The 23,521-nt window shown below is 43.2% G+C and overlaps 1 protein-coding gene across 5 annotated transcripts in view; it reads left to right on the forward strand.

Moving 5' to 3' along the window:
* The window catches only part of LOC147032203 (uncharacterized), a 124,037-nt gene that overhangs the window by 9,215 nt on the left and 91,301 nt on the right, over positions 1-23,521 (forward strand). Inside the window, exon 1 of one of the 5 annotated variants that reach the window (XM_085869586.1) lies at positions 19,833-20,788. The exons of the other annotated variants lie outside the window; for them this stretch is intronic. Within the exon in view, the coding sequence (XP_085725712.1) occupies positions 20,153-20,788 (636 nt within the window). The 5' untranslated portion in view covers positions 19,833-20,152. Of the gene's footprint in view, positions 1-19,832; positions 20,789-23,521 lie in introns of those variants that run through there. 5 annotated transcript variants of the gene reach the window in all.

A 23,521-nucleotide genomic window follows, 5' to 3' on the forward strand; every position in this document is an offset into this window, starting at 1 on the left:
GCCTCACGGTCAGATATTGCAGTGAGGGATCCATGAACATCCAAGAGGTATTTTGAGCAGAGCCATAAATCTGTGAAAATTGAGCCACCCAGATGGACGTGGCCCACTGCGCTCATCTCCAAGAGCTTAGACCACCATGTACATTCGAAACATTGATGCTAATCCAGAAACTGGAGAACTCTGGAGAAGTCAACTATGCCGGGTATGGTTGAGCAAAGAAGAGGAAGAGGCATACCTTATATCTGCTGGTTGGATGGGGTACAGGCGACAACCAAGTTGTGTCTGCCAAAGCTATGGGAAGCAGTACAGGATAGGGATGTTTGGAGAAATCTGATCATGAGTGTCCCCAGAAGTCGCACAGGACTTGACGGAACTAGATAAATATAACAAATTAAATATGCTTATATAATGAGAAAAACCTTCTCTTTCTTTGATTGTTATGAGTATCTCATTCATACAACTGTTTGATTGTTCCAACCAGCTCACACCTTGACTTCAGAATGAAAGGAGAATCCATGACTTATGGCCTTGTAGTCTGACTTCTCAATTGAGCAGACAAATTAATATCAACGAGGACAGAGCTATAAAGAGCATCAAAGTGTAAAATTCAGTCGACTAGAAGCCAGAAGGTAGTGCGTGGAAGTGGAACCACTTTTGCATTGACACACTCTGGGCATATCAAGCCACTGATCTCATAAACAGCACAAAGCCAGACAACAACAAAGCTATACATGGAGATTAAAGCACAACACAGTGGAAAACTACAAGGGCACTCAGTGGAGAGCATGGCTCCGCCAGGCTGATTAGTTTACGCTTTGTATTCCACTGATAGGCTGGATATGGATTCCGACCTGAACTAAAATTGAATCGGCTTGTTCTTGTCACCTAACTAACTCATGCACCATGTTTCATCCAAATCCGTTCATAACTTTTTGAGATATCCTGCTACATGTCGTTTTAGCCCGTTCACTCAATGGTGAAAAAAATTACTTTAAAAATTCTCGAATCTGGATCCAGATTCAAATCTTCACCAACATGGAATCAATTCTTCCTTGTTACATACCCAACGTGTCCACCAAGTTTCGCCCGAATTCGTCCAGAACTTTTTGAAATATTTTGTTCACAAACAAACAAGAAAGATGTCATGTATAGCACAATACTTGCAAAATCCAGAAAACAAATTTGACCTTAAAAATAATTATTGGTGGTTGAATTCAGTGACCAAATACGCAAATCCTCTTCAAATTTCAATTCAATTGGACGAAAATTGACAATTTTAGAAATTTGGCCCACGTCGAAATTTTGTCCTATGTTGACCTTTTGGTTATTGTTGACCTCAAAAATAATTGGCTGGTTTAAATTCAATGACCTGAAATATAAATCCTCTTCAAATTTTAAGTCAATCGGATGAAAATTGAGGATTTAAAAATTTGACAAATTTGTTGCCCTTTGGCCCAAGTTGACTTTTTGACCTTTTGACCTCAAAAACAATAGGCTTCTTGCTTATGGCAAACTCTACCATGTGGTGAAATTTCGTGAAGATCGATTCAAAATTATGACTTTGAGGCAATAAATATAAAAACAAACAAACAGAACAAGAAAAAAAAAAAACGTCGTGCAGAGCACGATACTTGCAAAATCCACCACCTCTCCAAAGGTTGCCATGGATACACCAAATTGTCCATTTCATCTATATATTACTAAAACTCTCATCTTGTATGTATGTATGTATGTATGTATGTATGTATGTATGTATGTTCCCGAAATACAGCCAAAACGGTACACGATAGCGCAAAAATTTTAGGGCCACCTTACTCACCATTCGTCTGTGGTGTGCAGTATCAAGTTTCGTTCAAATCGGGCAACAAAAAAAATTATTAAAAAATCAATTCCCGATTCAGTCAAGTACTCTTCGGGAGAATTTGATCAATGCAAACAACCTCAGCGGTATAGTTCGCTGGAGCTATCTTTTTTTTTTCATCAACCACTGTCACAACGGGAACCCAACGGGTTCACGGGTCATCTAGTTAAGATTGAAATTCACAATATTAATCAAAGTTCAGGTCAATCGGATGAAAATTGATTATTTTTCAGATTGAAATTGATGATTTTAGAAGTTTGACCTTGAGTTGACATTTGACCTTTTGACCTCAAAATAGTTGGTGTCCTAATTCAGCGATGTACTATGCAATTGCTGCTTAATTCTCAGGTTAATCAGATGAAAATTGACAATTTTTCAGTTGAACATTGATGATTTTAGAAGTTTGAGCTTGAGTTTGACCTTTGACCTTTTGACCTCAAAAATAGTTGGTTCCCCAAATTCAGTGACACAGTCTGCAAATCTTGTTCAAATTTAAGGTAATCGGATGAAAAATGACGATTTCAGAAATTTGACCTCAAGATGACCTTTGACCTTTGACCTCGAAATCAATAGGCTTCTCATTTGAGATTTCCTCTCCAACTTGGTGAAGTTTCATGACTATCGGTTTAGAATTGTGACGTGTGAGCGACAAACAGACAGACAGACAGACAATAACAAAACCGACTGACCAATATCCTTGAAAAATATTCGATTTTGCAAGTAATAATGCACGCAACCAATCAATATACTTGAAAAATCTTTGATTTCGCAAGTAAGAAACAGAGAGACAGGGATGAAAACATAATCTCCATCACCTTCGGTGGCGAAGGTAACAATATACACTCAATTTGTTCTGCATTGTTATATATTTATCAATACAAATCAGTAAACAATCTTGCTTTGTAACAAGATGCACTCACAAACTGTATTATTTATTTATAACGCAGCTGTTTGTGTAGAAATGATTTTGGGGAGAAAAAAAAAGATGATTCAGAATACTTTTTCCAACCATCTAACACCATACTGCATAATTTTAACTGAGCTATGTTCAGAGGGGAACTCCATTGGTTCATAGCATTATATCTTTCATCACATGTAAGCACATTGCACAGCCAGCTTTTACTTCATTTTTAATGAGAAGTAATATCAAATTTGTTCAGTAACTCATTCTTCTTCTCTTCCCTTTATATTGGGTGAGGTCCAATGGTACCAAGCTTCTGCCCTACATTGCCCACTGTACTCCTCGACTTCCCCCTGTACTCAGCCAACTCTCCCCACTCACCAAATCACCCCCACCTTATTGCTATCCCTCCTCACACAATCTTCTCAACCCTAGTCTACCTCTTTTCCTCCTACCTTGCTCCCTCAACCGATTCACTCTCTTTGCCATTCTCTAATCCTCCATCCACACCAAGTGTCCAGCCCACTTCAACCGGCATGGGTTTTTTTACTAATCTCCCCGTTAAGCTCATCTGCACACCAATCTCCTCCCTCAGTTCATCCAGCCTCCTTTTATCCACCCTCTCACTCCCATAATTCTCCTGAGCCAGTTGTTCAGGCCTGTGACTTCTGTTCTTGTCTCTCTGTCAGTACCACCCTTTCAAGACCGTAAAGTAAGCTAGCCTCACACAAGACACCAAAGCTTTCCCCTAAATTTTCCTTGATATTTTCCAGTCTGACATTACTCCCTCCACCCAACTCCACACATTCGGACCTACCCGAATCCCTTTCCACATCTCTGCCTCCGAATTACCATCAACGATCACTGTTCCCCCCAGATACTCAAACCTATTTCTCTGCCCTTTTCACGCTGTAATTTACCAGAGGTCATTTTCCATCTGCTTGGAAGTCAGCTAACATGACAGTATTACATAAGGAGCAAAAACTAATCCTCTTAACTAAAGACCAATTAGTTTACTTCCAATCATCAGAAAGATCATGGAATCTATCATTGCAGTTCACAAAAAATCATTCCTTTTCTCCAGCAGTCTCATCTCAGATCATCAATTCAGATTCAGACCTGGTCAATCTTCCTTGGACATGCTGCTTCGACTCTCCCAACAATGGTGGAGGCCCTCAACACCAGACATGTGATCAGGGCCGTCCCTCTGGACATATCTCAAGCTTTTGATACAGTCTGGCATCCCACCTTGCTCTCTAAAGAGTCTGCCTATGGAATCCAAGGCCAACTCCACTCTTGGAACCCTTCCTCCAAAGAACCCTTTCTTCTCCTCTCGCTGTCAAGGCTGGAGTACCCCAAGACAGTGTTCTATATTATTCCTAATTTTCATCATTATTATTCATCATTTTATAAAAAAAAACAAAAAAAATCCGATTATTATTCCTGCTTACCTAAAAAAATTATTCCTAATTTTCATCAATGATCTCACTGACTCCCTGAAAAATCCTCTTTATCTCTTTGCTGATGACTCCACTCTCTGCCGTGACATCTTTCATCTTTCTTCCAGACAGGCAGCAGCCTCCTTCCTCTCCTCAGACTTAGACAAAATCACAAACTGGTCAAACACAATTTTGCTTATGTATCCATATTGTCCATCCTTTTCATTTTCCCATACCCCTCATCATTACCTGCATCCCTTGCTCGTCTGTCTCCGTCTACTTTCTCCCTCTGCCCTGCGGTTCCCTTTCTTATGTTGCATCCTGATTACCTCTGCCACCGAAGGTGGATGGAGCTTGTTTTCACGTTTGTTACTTACGAAATCTAAAGATTTATCTAAAGATAAATATAAAGATTTCGTAAGTATATTGATGACTTCCGTCATCTGTTTGTGTGTTTGTGTGTTTGTTTGTAGGCACGATGACTCGAGAACGGAAGAAGCTACCAATGTCAAATTACACCACGTGATTCAGGAGAATGATGGCTAGCGCTGATTAGATTTTGGTCAAAATCGGTCAAAGGTCAAGGTCACAGTGAGGTCAAACATTCGATTTTTGATGGTTTGGTACAGAATCATCGCAGAAACTTCTAGTTTGCGTCGCTACCTTCTGCAGAGACAGCTTTTATTAGACAAGGTCAGAGGTCAAGTTGACGATTTCGTAAGTACCAATCTATGACTGCTTGTTTGGTTGTTTGTTTCTTTTGTGAACAAAATATCTCAAAAAATTATGGACGGATTTGGATGAAATTTGGTGGAGAGCTTGGGTATCCCCTCGTAATCCCCTTGTAACCGCTTCCTTTCTAGTGTATAAAGCCCTGTCTTCTTCAGCCACTCCTCAAAGCGGAGTCTAGCGAGACCTGGAATCAATCTAGTAGCCCTGCACTAAACCTTTTCTCTAGCAGCTATTACTGCTTTAGTTGTGGTGACCAAAACTGCAACAACATTCTAGATGTGGCCTCCACTAAATTACTATACAATGTTAACACCACCTCTTTTAATTTATAAATGGCCTCCTTCTGAATACAACCGAAAACCCTGTTTGCTGTACCTATAGTTTCCTGGCATTGTGCAACCTACATACCTCCCATATCTATTACCACCCCCAGATCCTTCTCCTGTGTGACACGTTCCAAAATTACTCCTTGCATCCTGTAATCTCTATTTTCATTGTTCTTTCCCATCCCCAACACCTTACAGTTGCTCATGTTAAATTCCATCTGCGAAACTTTTTCCCAATCTATGCAAATATCAATACTTTCCTGAATCTGATCACCACTGATCTGATCTGAATCTGATCACCCAATCTCCTCTTCCTCCTCTCTCTCGATAATCTGAAGCAAAATACCTGTTTAATAAGCCTGCCATCTCACTTTCCTCGCTAATCACTCTCCTAATGCTATTCCTTAATGAGCCCACACAATCCTAAACTGTTCTTTTCCTCTGATATACTAAAATAAAGCTTTGCTTTTATGCTTAATATTCTTAGCCATGTCCTTCTCATACTCTCTTTTGGCTTGCCGAGTTATTTTCATAACTTTCCTCTGCTTACTCCAATAGTGATATAAATCCAACTCCAGTATTATCTTAAACCAAATAAATTCCTTCTGCTTCTCCTTCACTCTTAATGTCACCCCTTTCTCTTGATGCAATGCTGTCCTTTACCCACATTGCTCCTCCTCCTCCTCCTCTTCTCTCCTTCCTATCACACCGATACACCTTGTAGCCTTCTAATCCTGTCCTCCAATTACTCTCCTCCTTAAACCATGTCTCACTCACTGCAACTATCTCGTACTCCTCGCTATCTACTTTGGCCTCAAGTTCTCCCATCTTATTATTTAAACTCCAAGGCATAGAATATGTTTAATTCTTACCTTCCTGAAATTCTATTTTCTTGCCTGGCCTTACTAGTCACAATTACATCATCAGTTCCTTCCATAATAGCTTCCCCACCCTCCGCTGACCTAAAAAAGCCTGAATTCCTTCCTCAATTCCCACTGCAAACCTTGCTGCTCCTTTTCTATTTAATACATGGCCATCATTCTGGAAACACTCCTTTTGCCCCCAAAATGATTCCCACTGCTTCTTAAATGCAAAACGTTCCTCACTACACCATTCCTCTAGCCATTGGTTGACATCTATTGCTCTGCTTTTTAATTTCTATATAATTTCCTAATCTTGGGAGAATCCCAGAAAACATTCCCTCACAACCTTTTACTTTCAGCCACTTACCCAATATCCTGTATCTATTTTTCAAAAACCTCTGAATAAACTTTCCCAAATTCATTTGCTCCAAGGTGTACCATACCCCCCAAATGATGTAATTTACCCTTCCTTCAATGTCCCCACCTCATGCTCCTTCAAAACTGCACAAAATTATGTCTACAATCTTTCCTACAGAATGAAGAATCCATATATTTAATAGTCTCATCACCCAAAAAAGCTGTCTCGCATACCTCATTCCTCACCATTAACTTTCACTCGCTGGACCCTCACCGCTGCCTACATTGTTTGCACCCTCTCCACCGCCTGCACTCACTGCACCCACACCACTGCCTGCTCCCACTGCACCCACACCACTGCCAATATCTTCATGCGGAAACCTCCCTCAACAGCCGTAACCAACTATTATCTACAAATTTCTCACATTTTGCTCCTTGCTGCAAATTATCTACACAATTCCTTCAACCGAGAAATAAATATCCTCTGTGCAAGTGGGCTATTTCCTCACACCTCCCACAACAGTGAGTACCCTCTGCTTCCCCTATTACTGATGTGGCCCACTTTAAGTATCAATCACATTTTATGTACCCCTCTTCTTTTCTCCATCGCTCTCCATTTATACCCTTTTCCCCCACCATATTCCCAAGACCTCAACTGACTTAAACATTTCCCTGTGAGCAATGTTATCGTGGTATTCAAACAAATGCAGTCTGGGCTGTCATTTTCAGTTTTGCTCAATCCTCTGTTGACAACAACTTCCCCACGCAAACTTATTGTGTTAGCAGTGGCTATAGAGTATACAAAGAAGAGGAAAAGAAAGATAAATAAATGGGGAGTGAGAAGGAGGTGCCCCCTTACCAATCTTATCGATGAACCCTACCACTGTTTTTTTTTTTTGTGGGGTGCGGAGGGGGTTTGCATGTTTGTAAATATTGAAGAATTAGGATTAAAAGTGGAAATAACAATAATAGTATGAAATGCACGTTTACATCTTTTTTTTTTTAGCACTTAATAAACTTTTGGCACCAATAAATAGCTCAAAATTAAAATCGCCCCCCTTTTATTAGTTAAATTATTTCAAATAAACATGTCAAAGGCAGTCAGATGAAATGCTCAGAATGCACCACAGATAGCAAAGAGCATTTACAATCAACAATTTGCATGGCTACACTTTCCCGGTCATTATTATTATCTCCGTGATTTGCACTTGCAGTATACCTCTCCCCCCCTCCCCCAACTTTTAAGTAGTGATCAACGCCCACGTGAATATTAACCCACAAATATGTCGAAAATCGCAACCTGTGTGTCGTACTCCTCGTTTTTATGTTTTTTTTTTTCAGAAAGCAATGAGTCGAATATATGGGTTTCGTCACAATTGCCTCAATAGGAATGATGGGCTTGGGTAGGTATGGGTTGAGGATTTGGCCATGTGGGGGTGGGGTCAGGTCAGGTATGGGAGCATGTGCCAGAACAGCGCGTCGCTGCGTCCACTTTCCGCCGGTACTCCGGGGGCCTCCGTCTGGCCATCCCCCAGGCAGATGCCAGGCCCATCCCCATCTCCTTGAGATGATGGTCAACCTGCTGCAACCATGAGGCACGTGGTCGGCCCACTGGCCTCCTCCACTCATGAGACTCCCTCGCTGAGAGAATCTGGTGAGCAGGATCAGCGTCAGGAAAACGAGCCACATGTCCATACAGCCGCAGCTGACGCTCACGGACTATGCAGGTAACAAATCTCATCCGAGTCTCTCTCAGCAACCGCTCGTTGGACACAAAATCCGACCAGCGATAGCCGAGGATTCTCCGAAGAGACCTGGTACCAAAGGAATTAAGTCTCCGTCTCAGATCCTTGGTCAAAGTCCAAGTCTCGCACCCATAGAGCAAGACTGGAAGTACCAAGGACCTGAAGACTCGGACTTTTCGTCCTCCCGCACAGGTACCGGCAGCGCCACACCCCATGATCCAGTGAATCCATGACTCCCCAGGCCCGCCCCAGGCGTCTATTGACCTCCGGCTCACAACCTGCGGAGACATGAATATCACTGCCAAGGTAAGTGAATCTATCCACGACCTCAACATCCTCACCACAAACAGACACAGACAGGACAGCAGCATCCAAGATGTCACCGAAAGCCTGGATCTTTGTTTTGACCCAAGAAATCCGTAATCCCAACGGCTCCGACTCCTCATTCAGCACCTCGAGGGCCCCCAAGAGGATGTCCAAAGTCTCCGCAAAGATGACTGCATCATCTGCAAAATCAAGGTCCGAGATCTTGACATTGCCAAACGATGCACCGCAACTTGATCTCTCCGACATCCTCCCAAAAATCCAGTCCATACAAGTGCTGAAAAGTGTGGGGGCAAGTACACATCCCTGACGAACTCCAGTAACAACTGGAAATAAGTCAGAGGCGGTACCACCACACTTCACAGCACTCTCAGTACCAGAGTAGAGTTCAGACATCAGATCGATCAGTTTCGGTGGCACCCACGAAGACCAAGAATCCTCCAGAGGACATCCCGATTCACTGAATCGAACGCTTTACAGAGATCAACATAGGCTGCAAGCAGCCCTGCGAAACTCTCGTCTGCGTTCAGTGAGGACACGAAGAGCAGGATACGGTCAATCGTTGACCTCTTTGGTGTAAAGCCTGACTGCTCTGGACGCTGGTGCTCAAGCAGATGGTGGCGAACCCTATCAAGAATTATCCGAGCAAAGACCTTGCCCGGCACTGAGAGCAGCGTCACCCCTCGGTAGTTGTTGCAGTCTTGGCGATCACCCTTCCCTTTCCAGAGAGGGACAACAATGCCCCTCTTCCAGTCAGTTGGGATGATGCCTGTGTTCCAGGCAGAGCACAAAACTGCATGCAACGACGCGAGTGCAGCATTTCCACCAGCCTTGAGAAGTTCAGCATGGATGCCACAGATCCCTGGAGCTTTGCCCCGTTTCAACTGGTTCACCGCAGCCCGTGTTTCCACAAGCGATGGTGGACCACAGTTGATCGAGGTCAGCAACAGGATTATGGTAACACCCTTGACGTCCAACTCGACAGCTGGGGATCAGCCTGTACAACCGCTCAAAGTAACCGGCCCAGCGGGCCTTCACTTCAGACTCCTCTGTCAAGAGCCTACCACTCTCTGCTCGAACTGCAGTGCTCCGAGGGATGGGCTTGGATGAACATAATGCGCGAATTCCCTGTAAGCGGGACGAGAATCACCTGTCCACAGGTGATGCTCTACCCCCTCACAGATTCCTCGCACATAGGCCTCCTTGTCCACCCTCAGTGCACGTACAGTTTTACGCCTCAGCTCCCTGAACAGCTCAGCTCTGCCATTCAGCCTGGCCCTGCGACTCTGGTCAATGGTATCCAGTGTCCCTTGAGAGACAAAATTCTTCTTTGCCCTGCGGTGAACTCCAAGGCATCCACCGGCAACATCAAGGACGGTGGTCTTGAAGGTGCTCCACAACTCTTCAGGACCCCCAAAGCACCCAGACCCCCCAAGTGTCCACTCAGCCTGTTCGCAAACTCCTCAGCTACTCTCTCATCCCTGAGCTTGGCAACATCCAGCCTAGGCTGGGATGGTACCATTCTCCAGGATTTAAGGTGCAGCTTTAGAGTTGCTACAACAAAGCCTGTGGTCAGTATTGAGGAACTGAGCACTCCGGTAGACCCTGCAGTTCTGGATCATCCTCCAACGACCGTCAATGAGGACATGGTCAATCTCCTTTGCCACACCGCCAGCGTTGGAATACCAAGTCCAGCGATGAGCTTGCGGGCGCTGAAACCATGAACCAGCCACCCTAAGTCCATGACTTCTTGCAAAGTCAAGGAACTTGGTGCTATTCTGGTTCATAGTTCCTGACCCATGGGGACCAACACACACCTCATAACCATCCCTATCAGTTCCAGTCGATGCATTGAAATCCCCCAAGACTAGAAGTGTATCTCGTCTGGGGCACTGATCAACCACAGACTCGAGTGTGGCGTAGAATGCATCCTTCACGGTAAGATCACTCGCCTCAGTCGGAGCATAAATAGAGACCAGGGAAATGACACCTAAGGAGTGACGAATCCTTAATCTCATAATACGCTCGTTGACCGGTGTTACCTCAATTATCATTGGGGTCAGCTTATTGGACACAGCTACAGCAACTCCTTGGGTATGGTAACCATCAGAGCGACCAGACCAATAGTAGGTGTAACCACCCACCATTATCTCGCCGCAATCCGGTCTCCGAACCTCAGAGAGAGCTGCAATCCCGATGTCCAAACGCTTGAGCTCAGATGATAACAGAGACAGGTGATCATCCTCTCTTAGGGATGGGACATTCCAGGCACCCACCCGAAGGGACCGCCTCAGGTTAACCCAAGGAGACCGCCGTCTGGTGGAGCGACACCTCAGCACCACTCCGACACACTCTCCCGCAATCTGACCCAGGGATGTTACCCCGTGGTTTCCCTCCTATCAAAGATTGGGGGTCCCGAGAAAGGCTTTGCCCCAATCCCATCATCCGGTGAGCTGCCCTGCGAGAAGCTGCACAGGAGGTACTCCCACGGGTGGAGTTTTCAGATTTTTTTGCGTTTTTGCGTTTTGCGGAATGAAGCGTTTTACGGTGGCTGGAGTGCAAATCCTGCCACCAACCTCCTAATAAGAAGTAACCCAACTGCAGGAGGACGTCCGCAGACACAGTTGGGCACTAGATATGGATGGCCGTTGGCTCACAAGGAGCTCCTCCGCCCTTTGACAGGTTTTGTTTTTAATCCTGCTGGGTGTCCATATCCAAACACCCTCCTCACCAGAAAACCTGGTGGGGGGGACGGTTTAGTCGCCGACAACCCGACCATGGAACAGGTTAGTACAGGTTTACATGGTACCTGTAGCAGGTCACAGATCGAACCTGACCTGACAAGAAGACCTGGGTGGGGTGGGTGGGGTGTTTTCTACCAATTTGCAGTAAGTAATGGATGGCCCCGAGAAACTTATCCCGGTGAATCGAGTAAGTAGGAATTCCACCATAATTTGAGGATATAATAAATAGATGGCTCTTTGCACATCCAATAACTCCTGCTTTGAGCTGTTCGCCCATGAAGGCTCCAAGGGCAAATTAATGAACAAATTAATGAATGGCATTAAACAAGGATTTACACTTTTATTCGCACAACCGAATGAGCAGAAACATTTGATGACTGATGAGCAAGTAGGATGTTAGGTCGGCAGATGTCTATCAGGCGGTGTGTTTTTTCCCCCTTAAAACAGATCTTAGGATCCTGATGGAAATGGTACATAAATCACATGGAGGACAAAGGCATTAGAAGACATCTGTGCACGTCTTCATCAATTAGGACGAATCATCATCGAATATGAGATTTCAGCCTTGGCTTCCCAGCAGCATGAACCTGTGGTGCAGTTGGTGATGCAAAAATAGGCATACCCTTGATTGAATGAAATGAACTTGATTCTTGATTATCAATTATCAAATTGGCACATGGCCAGGGGTCAAGACGACCTCATGGGATGTTCAGAAAGCTAAGCTACACCTTATAGTAAACTACAGACAACCACACCTCTTTAAGCAATCTCCATGCCTCTGATCAAATAGCTGATTGGATGGTTCTGGTGGCCGAACAAGTGAAACCAAACGGAATAAGGAAATCAGACACATGGAAATCACATCACAGGTACAGCATCTGATTGCTCCAAAAAAAAAATGACGTTTTATTAAAACTCGGAAATCTTACATCAAAAGTGAAATCAAGGAAACCAAGCTCCACTCTTCAATTTTCCTAATCATTAACCTTATCTTAGTGCTGTCCTTCACTCTGCAGATTGAGCTGTCAGCTTGGGCATGGTGGCAGGTTTGTACGTGTCCTTTGTAATAGTGTGTGTGTGCAGTACTTCACCGTATGATACTGGATTCTGGAGAATGGTACTGTGATTGAGAGAAGGAAGAGAAAGAATAAATCCCCAGTTGGCAGTAAAGTCCATTTAATGAGATGCGAGGCTTTTGCAGGACAAAGACAACGAAGAAGCATCATAGGATGCTCTACGGACCCTTGTGGTACAGTCGCGGTTTCATAACCGCTTGCAGCCAGACGATGAAATCAAATAATTGGTCAAAATATTGTAGTAAAAAATATGGTTTCACCTTAATTCACGTGTAACTTGGGAGAGTAAGCCACGAGCTGTCTGTCGTGGTTCGCCTTCCAACGAGCGAGCTTCATCTCTGGCCTGAGGTTCAAGCAACAGCTCATCACACTCGCATATTCTCAATTGCTGAAATTCAATAATCTGTAACTGTGTCAATAAGCACCTCAATGTCCCTCTTCACTGGTGTGTCAGCTGTGGTTTGCCTGGTTTGGGCTTTGCACAACTCAAATCATGGTTCCACACTTGTAACTGCCTTAACAGCCAACTCTGCATGCTACAGCTCTGCCAAGCACTTCACTCTACCTCTGGACAACTCTGTGATCCACCATGATCTTCCAACTCTGACTACTAGTGATTTTGCATGCTGGTTTTTCTCTCACATCTACCAGTCCATCATACCTTCCCACCAATGGTTAAGTTTCCCACTCTTACATGCTAATCAGTGAGCAAAATGTATTTTCTCTTAGCTTTATATGCATGCATCATGTGGTACTGTGCACGCTTGCTGGATACCAAAAGATAATAGTAATTTGATTGGTAAATAGATACAACCGCATCACTAATTGGAGAGGACATGCTCGATGTCACTCCATTCAGGATATCTCAGGCATCACAGATGAGTGAGATAGACTCGTCCCTTTGTCTTCCTCTCTTCTCTTATGCATGTCTATCTTAGCGCCACTTTCATGAGCAAACTTCTTATCCCGCCCCCCAGAGGGAGGGAGTGGGATATTGTAATCGTCCGGTTTGTTTGTCTGTTTGTTTGTCTGTTTGTTTGTCTGTCTGCCTGTTAGCAACTTTACGACAAAACGGCTTTTGCAAACACTATCAAATTGTATCCACAGGTGGGCAATGAACCTTGGACGACCCCATTAACTTTTTGGGTCAATTGAATCAAAGGTCAAGGTCAAGGTCACGAAAAGATCAAAATCGTTTTTTGCTCATAACTTTGTCAAAAATGATCTGATTCACTTCAAACTAAGCTTATAGTGAACCTTATTCTATTTGTCATTTATAATCCTACCCATTCCTACAGTGAAAAATGCATATCTGTGAAGATCGGTAGGGTCCGAAATTTTGGGGGTCATGGCCATTGGTCAAAATTACAAATTTTCCATGATAAATCAAAAAAGGTTAGGAATATGCGTGTTTATTATGGAAGACATATATATCAAGTCCTTTATTGGCTTTCATTTGACACCATGACCTTTGACCTTACGTGGCCTTAAAAGGTCAAAATCATTTTACGGTCATAACTTCGTCAAAAATGGTTTAATTGACTTCAAACGAAGATTAAAATATTCCTTATTCTATTCCTTATAATCAACATTCAGGTTAAGGATGTATCAAATTTAAATTTGATCCCCAAAATAACTTTATGCCTTAAATGGGCGGGATTTGTTGTGCCTGGCACCACTTGTTATCATGTTTTCATATTTTTGCACAAAGTTTTGCATCGCAATGCTCACAGTACATTTATAAAATTTCAATTGAAAAGGCATAATATTTCTCTTTCTCTTTCTCTTTCTCTTTCTCTTTCTCTTTCTCTTTCTCTTTCTCTTTCTCTTTCTCTTTCTCTTTCTCTTTCTCTCTCCCTCTCCCTGGTGGCCAGTCGCTCTGTGTGTAAGTGTCATGGCAGCGTGTTGGCGCATGTGTTAACTCTGTGTTGTCCCTTGTGCTCTCTTGTCTACCTAACCCAGCTGTGCAGCGTTTTCTTCTCCCCACCCCTCCTCTTGTCCCCCCTTTTCCCGAGTTTGAGAGAGGGAGAGAAGAGCATTTACGCCGGTATTCAGTACGTTTGTTGTGCTTTGGGTGGTGGCCGTGTTTATCTACTGTTGTGCATTATTAGTTTATCGTGTTTATTTACTTATTTTGTATTCGTTATACCTTTTCCTTTCATTTAAATTATTCTTGTTTTCTCGTGACCCGTCGAAGTTTGAACGGTGTTCGCCTATTTATTTTTATACATCCGGCCATTGAAGAGTCATGGTGGGTGAAAGTTCCCGGAATGCTTCCTTTGAAGCGCTAACCAGGAAACATGGTTTTGTTTGTGTTCCTCCATCGGAGATCGACATGGAGAAGTTAATTGTTGGTGTCGGTGAGATTATCGGGATTGAGAATGTTAAGGCGGTTTCCCGTATGAACAAAAAGATTGTTTTTTTCGTTTCTCAAGTGCCCATGGTTGCTCAAGTCGTCAAGCGTGGACTTTTCTTTGATCCCGATATTTATGTTCCCTTTTCCCCTCTAGATACTCCTGCAAAAAAGAGTTGTGGTTTCAAATTTACCACCTTTCATTAAATGTGATCAGATTGTAACCCAGTTAAAACGATATGGTACGGTTGTATCACCATTAACAATGATTCCATTCCGTAATCGGAATGATAATTTTAAACACATCATGTCGTTTCGTTGGATTGTTTACATGATTTTACCACCAGGTGTTTCAGGGTTTCAGGAAATCCTTCCCTTTAAAATCGAGGGACACACTTATATGGGATATGCAAACACAGAAACCCTTGTGTGTTATGGTTGTGGTGAATTCGGCCATGTTAAAAGATTGTGCCCCAAAGACATGCCGAATAAAACTGGTAATGAAGGCTCCTCATCCCAACAACTCCCCGTCCCAGATAATGCTCCCACTACAGAAGCAGAAGCTTCCCATGAAGCACCTGCTCCTACTCTGGTTAATAGAAGCACAAAAATATCTCTTTCCCCTTCTCAAAACACCGCTGAGCCCAGATTGAAAATCCTCGTTGCTTCAGCGGCTTCTTGCTCCTTCGCACAGGTGGTTGTGGGGACGTGCCCCACAACACAGGCCCCATGTGCTTCGGTTTCACCAGTTGATTCCTCTTCTGAATCATCTGGTACTTCTAAAATGTTATGTAACGACGCGAATGTTACCCTCCCCCCTCCACCTCTTTCTCCCTTTCCTCCCCCTTCTTCCCCTCTTTGCTCTTCTCTCACTCCCCCTCCCCTTGCCCCTCCTGCATCTTCTTCTTCCTTTCCTGCTCCTCCCCCTCCCTCCTCCTCCTCCCCCCTTCCACTCCCTGGTTTGCAACCTCCAACTATTACTACCAGTCCCCCCCAGACTGGACTTATCCCTCCATACTCCGAGTCATCTCAGCCTTGTAGTGCTCCTGTTAGAGATAGTGTCATTGCCATCACTATCGTTAATGACACACCCAAGGATGTAATCACTGAGAGTGTTCCTCTTACATCTTTAGTCCCTCCTCCTGAATTAACCATGGAGATTGAGCAAATGGGCAAAGACCCTGATGAAATTGAGGACGATGACTTAGATGGTTGTTCCTCTCTGACGTCGAGCGCTTTTGGCGTGGAGCTCCCCCCAGATAGTAGTCTCGATGATACTTTAATCTCTATTTCCGATATCTTAGATTTTTTTACAAAAAAACTGCTCGTAAGAAGCGAGTAGATCTAAATTATTTTTTCCCAACTTGTGTGCCTTTGTCCAGAAAGGACATTTCTAGCGCTTCTTGTAAAAGACTGAAAAAATATATTCTTAAAGCAAGGAAGCACTTGATTGCATAAAAACTTCTTGATTATGATTATAGCAAGTTTAAATATAAACGGAGGATGTAATCCTTTACATAAAATTCAAACGATGCAGGTAATTATTAATGTAAAGGTAGATATTGTTATTTTACAAGAAACTCTGGTGACTGTAAGTTGCATGGCAGACTGGAGGCTGAAGTTGAAAGGAACTTGGTTTTTTAGTAATACAGCCTCCGTGAGTGCCGGTATTGCTTTTTATATTTCTCCATGTCTTCCCATCTCCTCTCTTGTTTTTAAAGAAATTGTTCCTGGATATTTAGCTGTAATTGATTTTATATATAACCGCCAGCGGATTTTAATTGTCAATGTTTATGCTCCAAGTGACAGTACAGTCAGGACCGCATTCTTCACTGATTCCTTCACTTTTCTTAATCATCTCACCCCCGATACCCTATTGTGTTTAGGTGGTGATTTTAATTGTACATTAGATCCAGTCAGAGATCGGAACAGCCCTGAACCCCACCCAGCTAGTACTAGGGCTTTGTCCACTCTCTTGTTCCAATATGATCTTGGTGATGTTTGGCAGCTACACCATGGGAACGTCCAACAATTTACTTGGTGTCGTTGCTTGTTAAATAGCATGTCGCTTGCAAGGCTTGATAAATTTTACATTAATCTCTCTTTTTTAAATCGTGTAAGTTTTACTGACATCACTCCCTCTGGCTTTTCTGATCATTTTTTAATTAAAATACATCTTTATTTTCCTAGTCCTCAGAGGAATACTTCTCATTGGTCTTTTAACACCTCTCTTTTAAATGATTCCTTTTTTAAATCATCTTTTTTAAAAATTTGGCTTCGAATTCTAGAATCACGGAACGATTTTACAAATCTTTGTCAATGGTGGGATTGTATAAAAGCACAAATCCGAGTCTTCTGTCAGCAATATAGGAATAACTTCACTCATGTAAAGCAAGCGAGGATAAGTATTTTAAGGAAAGAAATCCTCTTTTTACAAGATAGCACGATTAATATTGATAAGGATGTACGATGCCAGCGGCTTTATGACAAACAAGCCCTCTTGAATTGTTTAATTAAAGAAGATGCTCTCGGAGTGCTAACCCGACTTAGAGTGAAAGGCCTGTCGACTTCAGAAACTTGCTGTTAAGACTTTTTTAGCTTTGAAAAAACTACAGTCAAATTTTTCACTGTTAAGCTTACGTTCAAGTGATGGACAAATTATCAAAGACAATGCTCAGTTAAAGTGTTTTATTCGGGATTTTTACAAGAATGTTTTTCCCACAAAGAGAAGTAATGAACGAGTAATGTCTGATTTTACCCAAAATCTACCACAATTGGAAGAATCGCAACAACACTCTTTAGAACAAGATTTTACTGCGGATGAACTTTTAATAGCTCTTAATGACCTTCATGATAATAAAGCACCATGCTTGATGGTTTACCTGTTGAATTTTATAAAACATTTTGGGATTTGCTTGGACAAACACTTTTAGATGTTTGAAAGTTTAGTTTACAACATGGTTTGTTTCCTCTAAGTTGTCGCCGTGCAGTCGTGTGCCTTATCCCGAAGAAAGGAGATCTCCTGACCTTGCAGAATTGGAGGCCTATTTCTCTGCTTTGTGCGGATTACAAATCTTTTTCCAAGGCCCTTGTAAATCGTGTAAGGCCTTTTCTTAGCTTTTTAATTCATTTTGATCAATCTTTTTGTATTCCAAACCGGTCTATTCATGATAAAAAAAATTTAATTCGGGACTTGTGGGATGTCTGTGCTTTTCAAAAGCAGAATGCTGGCTTGTTCTTACTTGATCAAGAGAAAGCTTTCAATTCTATTAGCCATGAATATGTATTTTACACCTTAAAACAGTTTGGATTTGGGCAACTTTTATATCCCATGTCTTATTGTTGTATAATCATGTTTTTAGCATCATTAAAGTTAATAACCTGTGTGCTCCATTGATGGTTGGAAGAGGAGGCCGTCAAGGGTGTCCGTTATCGGGCTTTCTCTACTCCCTCTGTATTGAACCCTCCTAATTCGCCTTCGTGCTAGTCTACCAGGCTTTCCTGTGATGCCAACTGAAAGGCCAATTGTTATCTCAGCATATACTGATGATGATGTGTGTGTCGTGGTGCGTAATAGTGATGATGTCACCATGTTATTAAATGACTTGGAAAAGTTCTCTTCGGCTTGCACAACGACAATAAATTAGAGAAAATGTAAAGCTCTGTGGATTGGCCCATACCCCAGCTGTTGGTTTGCCTCATCTTCCCAGAAACTTGCAGTGGGAGAAGGAAGGCATCCGCTATCGAGGTGTGTACATTGGCACCCCAGCTTTTATGGCTAGGAACTGGTTAAATACAGTTAACAAAATTGATAATAGACCAGAGAAGTGGAGAGGAATATTACTTACCTTGCCATACAGAGGTCGTGCCCTCGTGATCAATAACCTGTTGGCTTCCTTGTGACACAAAATGATTGCCCTGCACCCTCCTGAAGCATTGCTGCTGACAATCCAGAAACATCTGCTTGATTTTTTCTGGGGTGGCAAACATTGGGTCAAGCCTGAAGTCCTTTACCTTCCATTGGCAGATGGTGGCCATGGTCTTATTGACATTCTCAACCGACTGATGGCCTTTCGGGTCGCCACTGTCCATCACTTTCTTTTTTCTGCATCACTGCCATGGCGCCCCTCTGCTAACCATTTGCTGAAAATGGCTGGCATGCTCGACTTCAATCAGGAACTTTTTCTCATGGACTTGCAACATGTGGACATCTCTCCATTGCCTTTGTTTTACCAAGACCTGTTGCAAGCCTGGCGCCTCTTGAAGTGCACCAAGATATGGCTCACTACAACATCAACAACTTTCTCAATGAGCCTATCTTCTACAATGCACTTTTTCCAAACATTATTCGATCACCTGCTTGCATACAATGCTTCATAAACTCCGGTATACGTCTCATATGAGATCTGCGGAACGAGAACAAAACATGGCACTCAGTCGGACATATTGCGACTACCGTTGGAATGCGCTCTTTGAGAACTGTTTCCCTCCAGGTTCTGCGTACCTCAAGAAGTTTGGGACTCCATTTTGATACCACCAACGCTGTCCCTGCAATCCATGCCCCCTTCTTTCCACAGTTGCGTATAACATCAGTGGCATTAACAGAAACTGTGATCCTGTCTTCCTCTCCACTTCCTTGTGTTGCTAAAAAGTGCCTGTACCACCTTTGTGTCACCATACGGCATCCTAATGTGTGCAAAGATAGTTTTGGATCCCGATGGAAGGGGATGTTGCCTCTGGGGTCCCCCCTGTGCCCACAATGGGCTGCCATGTATGTCCCACCGATTGTAAAACGAACTGGTGATATCTCTTGGAGAATTCTTGGAGAATTTTAATGTTTTAAATTCTGTTTCGTGCCCCTTTTGTTTGGCCTCTGAAGACTTATATCATGCCGATGTTGACTGTGCAAGATTGACCACTTTTTACCTTTTTATCACAATTGTGCTGTCATATGAAAATTGTATTTTCTTTATGTACTTTTATTTTTGGACATTTACTTTATGTACATTTACTTTATGTACGTCGTGACGGGCTTGGGAGAACTCGTTGGTTTTGAAAATGTGTTCGCAGCTTCAAAGATGAACCAACGAGTTGTTTTCCTTTCCGAGGAGCGCGACGTCGCTGAGGCGGTTCAAACCGGTTTGTCTTTACCGCCAGATATTTTCGTTACCGTTAGTATGTTGGACTCACCGGCGGTGAAAATCACTTTATTAAATTTGCCACCTTTCGTTAAAAGTGAACAGATCTTGTCCGTTTTAAAACAGTTTGGCACGGTGGTGTCAAAAATCTCCATGATTCCTTTTCGTTTGCGTTCGGATTCCACAGTCCGCCATACCATGACCTTCCGGCGGCACTGTTACATGGTGGTAAAAAACACGCTCAATCGCTCGATGCCTCAGCTACGTTGGTAGTTGAAAATCGAAATTACCGAATGTACATTGCAACAGAGACAATGACGTGTTTCACGTGTGGTGCCTTCGGACATTTAAAAGGTGCTTGCCCGAAGTATATATCCGGTGGCACATCTCGACAGTTAGGAACAAGCGCCAATCCGAGTGGCACATCTAGAGTCGACATTAGTAATAATAATGGCGCATCTGCAACGGGAGATCGACCTTCACATTCGAGCGCGGAAACCGATAATTCCCCGGCTGATGATTCGGGTTTTATCACCGTGTCCTCCAAGAGGAATTGTAAAAGAGGAAACGGAAGTGAGGACACACAGGCGAGCTGTTCGAAAAAGATAGTGCCGTCGAATGAACGCAATGTTTCTATCCCAGAAACAGAAACAGAAACAGAAGCTCCTGCAGCTGGTCCTCTGCTGCAGAACAGGTTCAGTGTGTTCGCTGAAAAGGGAGGAGACGTTTCCGTTCATTCCTCTCACGAACAAGGACCGAGTGCAACGCCCCAAGATGTTGAGGTCACCACCCCAGTCACTGACATTAAAATCAAGAACCACGAACCTGCTCTCGTCGCGCGCCCTGCTGAGGACGAAGTGTCTGAGGTGATGGAGGAGGAAGAAGTAACAGCCCCAGAGGGAGAGTGCGAAGCCTCCGATACAAAAACGGTAATCCCTGTTACGGTTATTAAAACTCCCGCTGTGGAAACAGCTTCACCTTTAACAGAAGACGATTTTCCCGTTGTGAGAGCATCGACTTCAGTGTGTGAGGAGAAAAATAAAAACCATTCGGATTACGACTCAGATGGGGCCTCGTCGTTTGCCTCTCATGCTCGTAGCGAGGTCTGGAACGACCCAGCAATGGCCAAGGAACTGGAGGGTGATGATGATTTATCACCCATGGAAATTCTCCAGTTTCTTCAGGACACTTTTCGAAAGAAAAACGTTAAGATTATAACCTTTCTGAACCTGTCTGGCTTTATAACCTCGTCAAGACGTCTCCTCCTCAAGGCTGAACAACTTGGTGTGACTGAGTCACAAATATTTCACCTTAGGAAGTGTGTATTGAAAGCTCGGAAAGAGCTACAAGCACGACCCAACTTCCGTTCACCTGATAACCCCTCCCTACCAACACCATGACCTTCTCTGTTGTAACTTTAAATATAAATGGGGAACGTTCACCCCTGCGCAAAGCTCAGGTAAAGTTACTTGTCGAGCAATAACATTTTGATGTTGTTCTTTTGCAAGAGACGAGATGTAGCTCTTCGTGCTCGAGCGAATGGACTCGCATCATGAAAGGACAATGGTTCTTTAGTAGCTTGACCTGTCCTAGTGCTGGAGTGGCTATTTATTTAAATCCTTCTTTCTGTCCTGAAAATGTCACTTTCAAGGAGATTATTAAAGGGCATTTAGTTTCAGTTAATTTCCTTTATAATGGTTACAAACACACTTTAATAAATGTATATTCACCTAGTATGAACACAAAGACTAGTTTTCTTCACAGAGTTGGAATTGTTTCTCACACACCTTGATTTTGATGGTCTTGTTTGTCTGTGTGGGGGCTTTAATTGCACATTGTATCCCACCCTTGATCGTAATGGAGAAGAGCCCCACCCACCAAGTACGGCACCCTTAAAGAGGGCTTTGTCCAAATTCTCCCTTTTGGATGTATGGAGACTCCAGAACCCATCTGCACGACAATACACGTGGTGCCGATGTGCAAATGGCCGGCTGTCTCTTGCAAGGATAGACAGATTTTACATCAATAATGACTTTTAATGTCATCGACCATGTTGACATCACCCCAAGTGGCTTTTCGGACCATCACATGGTTGTTCTTCATATACTTTCCCCGGTTCGAAATCGTGGCACTGCCCATTGGACCTTCAATGCGAGTCTTCTGCAAGATGACGCTTTTCCTGTCGCCTTCCGAGCCTTTTGGGAAGTTTACGACTACGGAATCCTTCCTACTCCTGCCTCGCACAATGGTGGGACAATGCGAAAACCCATATCAGGACCTTTTGCCAGCAATATAGCTCCTTTTGTACCAAGAATGAATCTGCGCTGCAATCTCTAATTGCTAAAGAAATATTGTCTCTCCAGTCAAGCCTTCAAACTCCCAGTGCTGAAAGGACTAGTTCTCTACTAACAACAAAGAAAGCCCTCCTCGCTCAACTCTGTACAAAACAAGCCAGAGGGGCTCTAATAAGGCTGCGAATGGAGAACTACAGCTCTATCGATACTCCTTCCAAGTTTTTTTTTGCGTTAGAAGCGCAAAAAAAGAGAAACCAGCAAATAACTTCGCTGCGGGCACCAGGAGGCCGAGCAACACACGATCCAAAAGACATTAGGAGCTTGACCAAACAATACTTCTCTGACTTGTATTGTGCCAGAAACACTAAGGAAGACATGATTCGTTCCTTAACCACCTCTTTGCCCACCTTGTCTGAATCTGCATGTCAAAAACTTGACAAGGAAGTGACTCTTGACGAACTTTCTATTGCTTTGCAAACTTTGCCCACAGCTAAAGCTTCTGGACTTGATAGAATCCCTACTGAGTTTTACAAAGCCTTCTGGGATTTGTTGGGACCTGAGCTGCTTGACCTCCTGGTTGATAGCCTACGGTTAGGCTTGTTACCACTTAGCTGTCGCAGGGCCAAACTCGCTCTCATACCTAAGAAAGGAGACCTCCAGAAACTTAAAAATTGGCATCCCATTTCGCTCCTCTGCACGGACTACAAGATTTTCTCGAAAGGTCTTGCCAACCGCCTCAAACCTTTTATTGAGGAGATTGTACACCCCGATCAATCTTATTGCATTCCTAAATGGGCAATACACGATAGTGTTTTTATTGTCCGTGACATGATCGATATTTGTATTGCTGAACATAGAAATGTTGTTCTGGTATTTTTAGACCAAGAAAAAGCTTTCGACACAATTGATCATTCTTATCTCTTTGCTGTTTTACGGGGGTTTGGTTTTTAGGAAAATTTTACTTGCTATATCAAACTATTGTATAATAATACTTTTAGTGTGCTTAAAGTAAATAACATCCTAAGTCAGCCTTTCCCTGTTACCAGAGGTATCCGTCAAGGGTACCCCTGTCTGGCCTTCTATACTCCCTATCAATTGAACCTTTACTACATCGTTTATGCACGTGGCTCCAAGGGTTTTATCCTCTGCCATTAGAAAATCCCGTAAAAACCATTGCTTATGTGGATGATCTCTGTGCAATTGTGCGCTCAGATGATGATGTTCGTGCTTTGGTTGAGTCTGTCAAGGAATTTAGCCTGGCTAGCTCGACTAAAGTTAATATGGAAAAGAGCAAAGCTTTTTATTTAGGTCCACAGAATGAGACTCCCCCTCCAACCCTGCCAGGGCAGCTTGAATGGACCAATGAAG

This window comes from Eptatretus burgeri, chromosome 2 (genome assembly GCF_056783735.1).
Source record: "Eptatretus burgeri isolate ZD-2024b chromosome 2, Ebu_testis_v1, whole genome shotgun sequence".
NCBI lineage: Eukaryota > Metazoa > Chordata > Myxini > Myxiniformes > Myxinidae > Eptatretus > Eptatretus burgeri.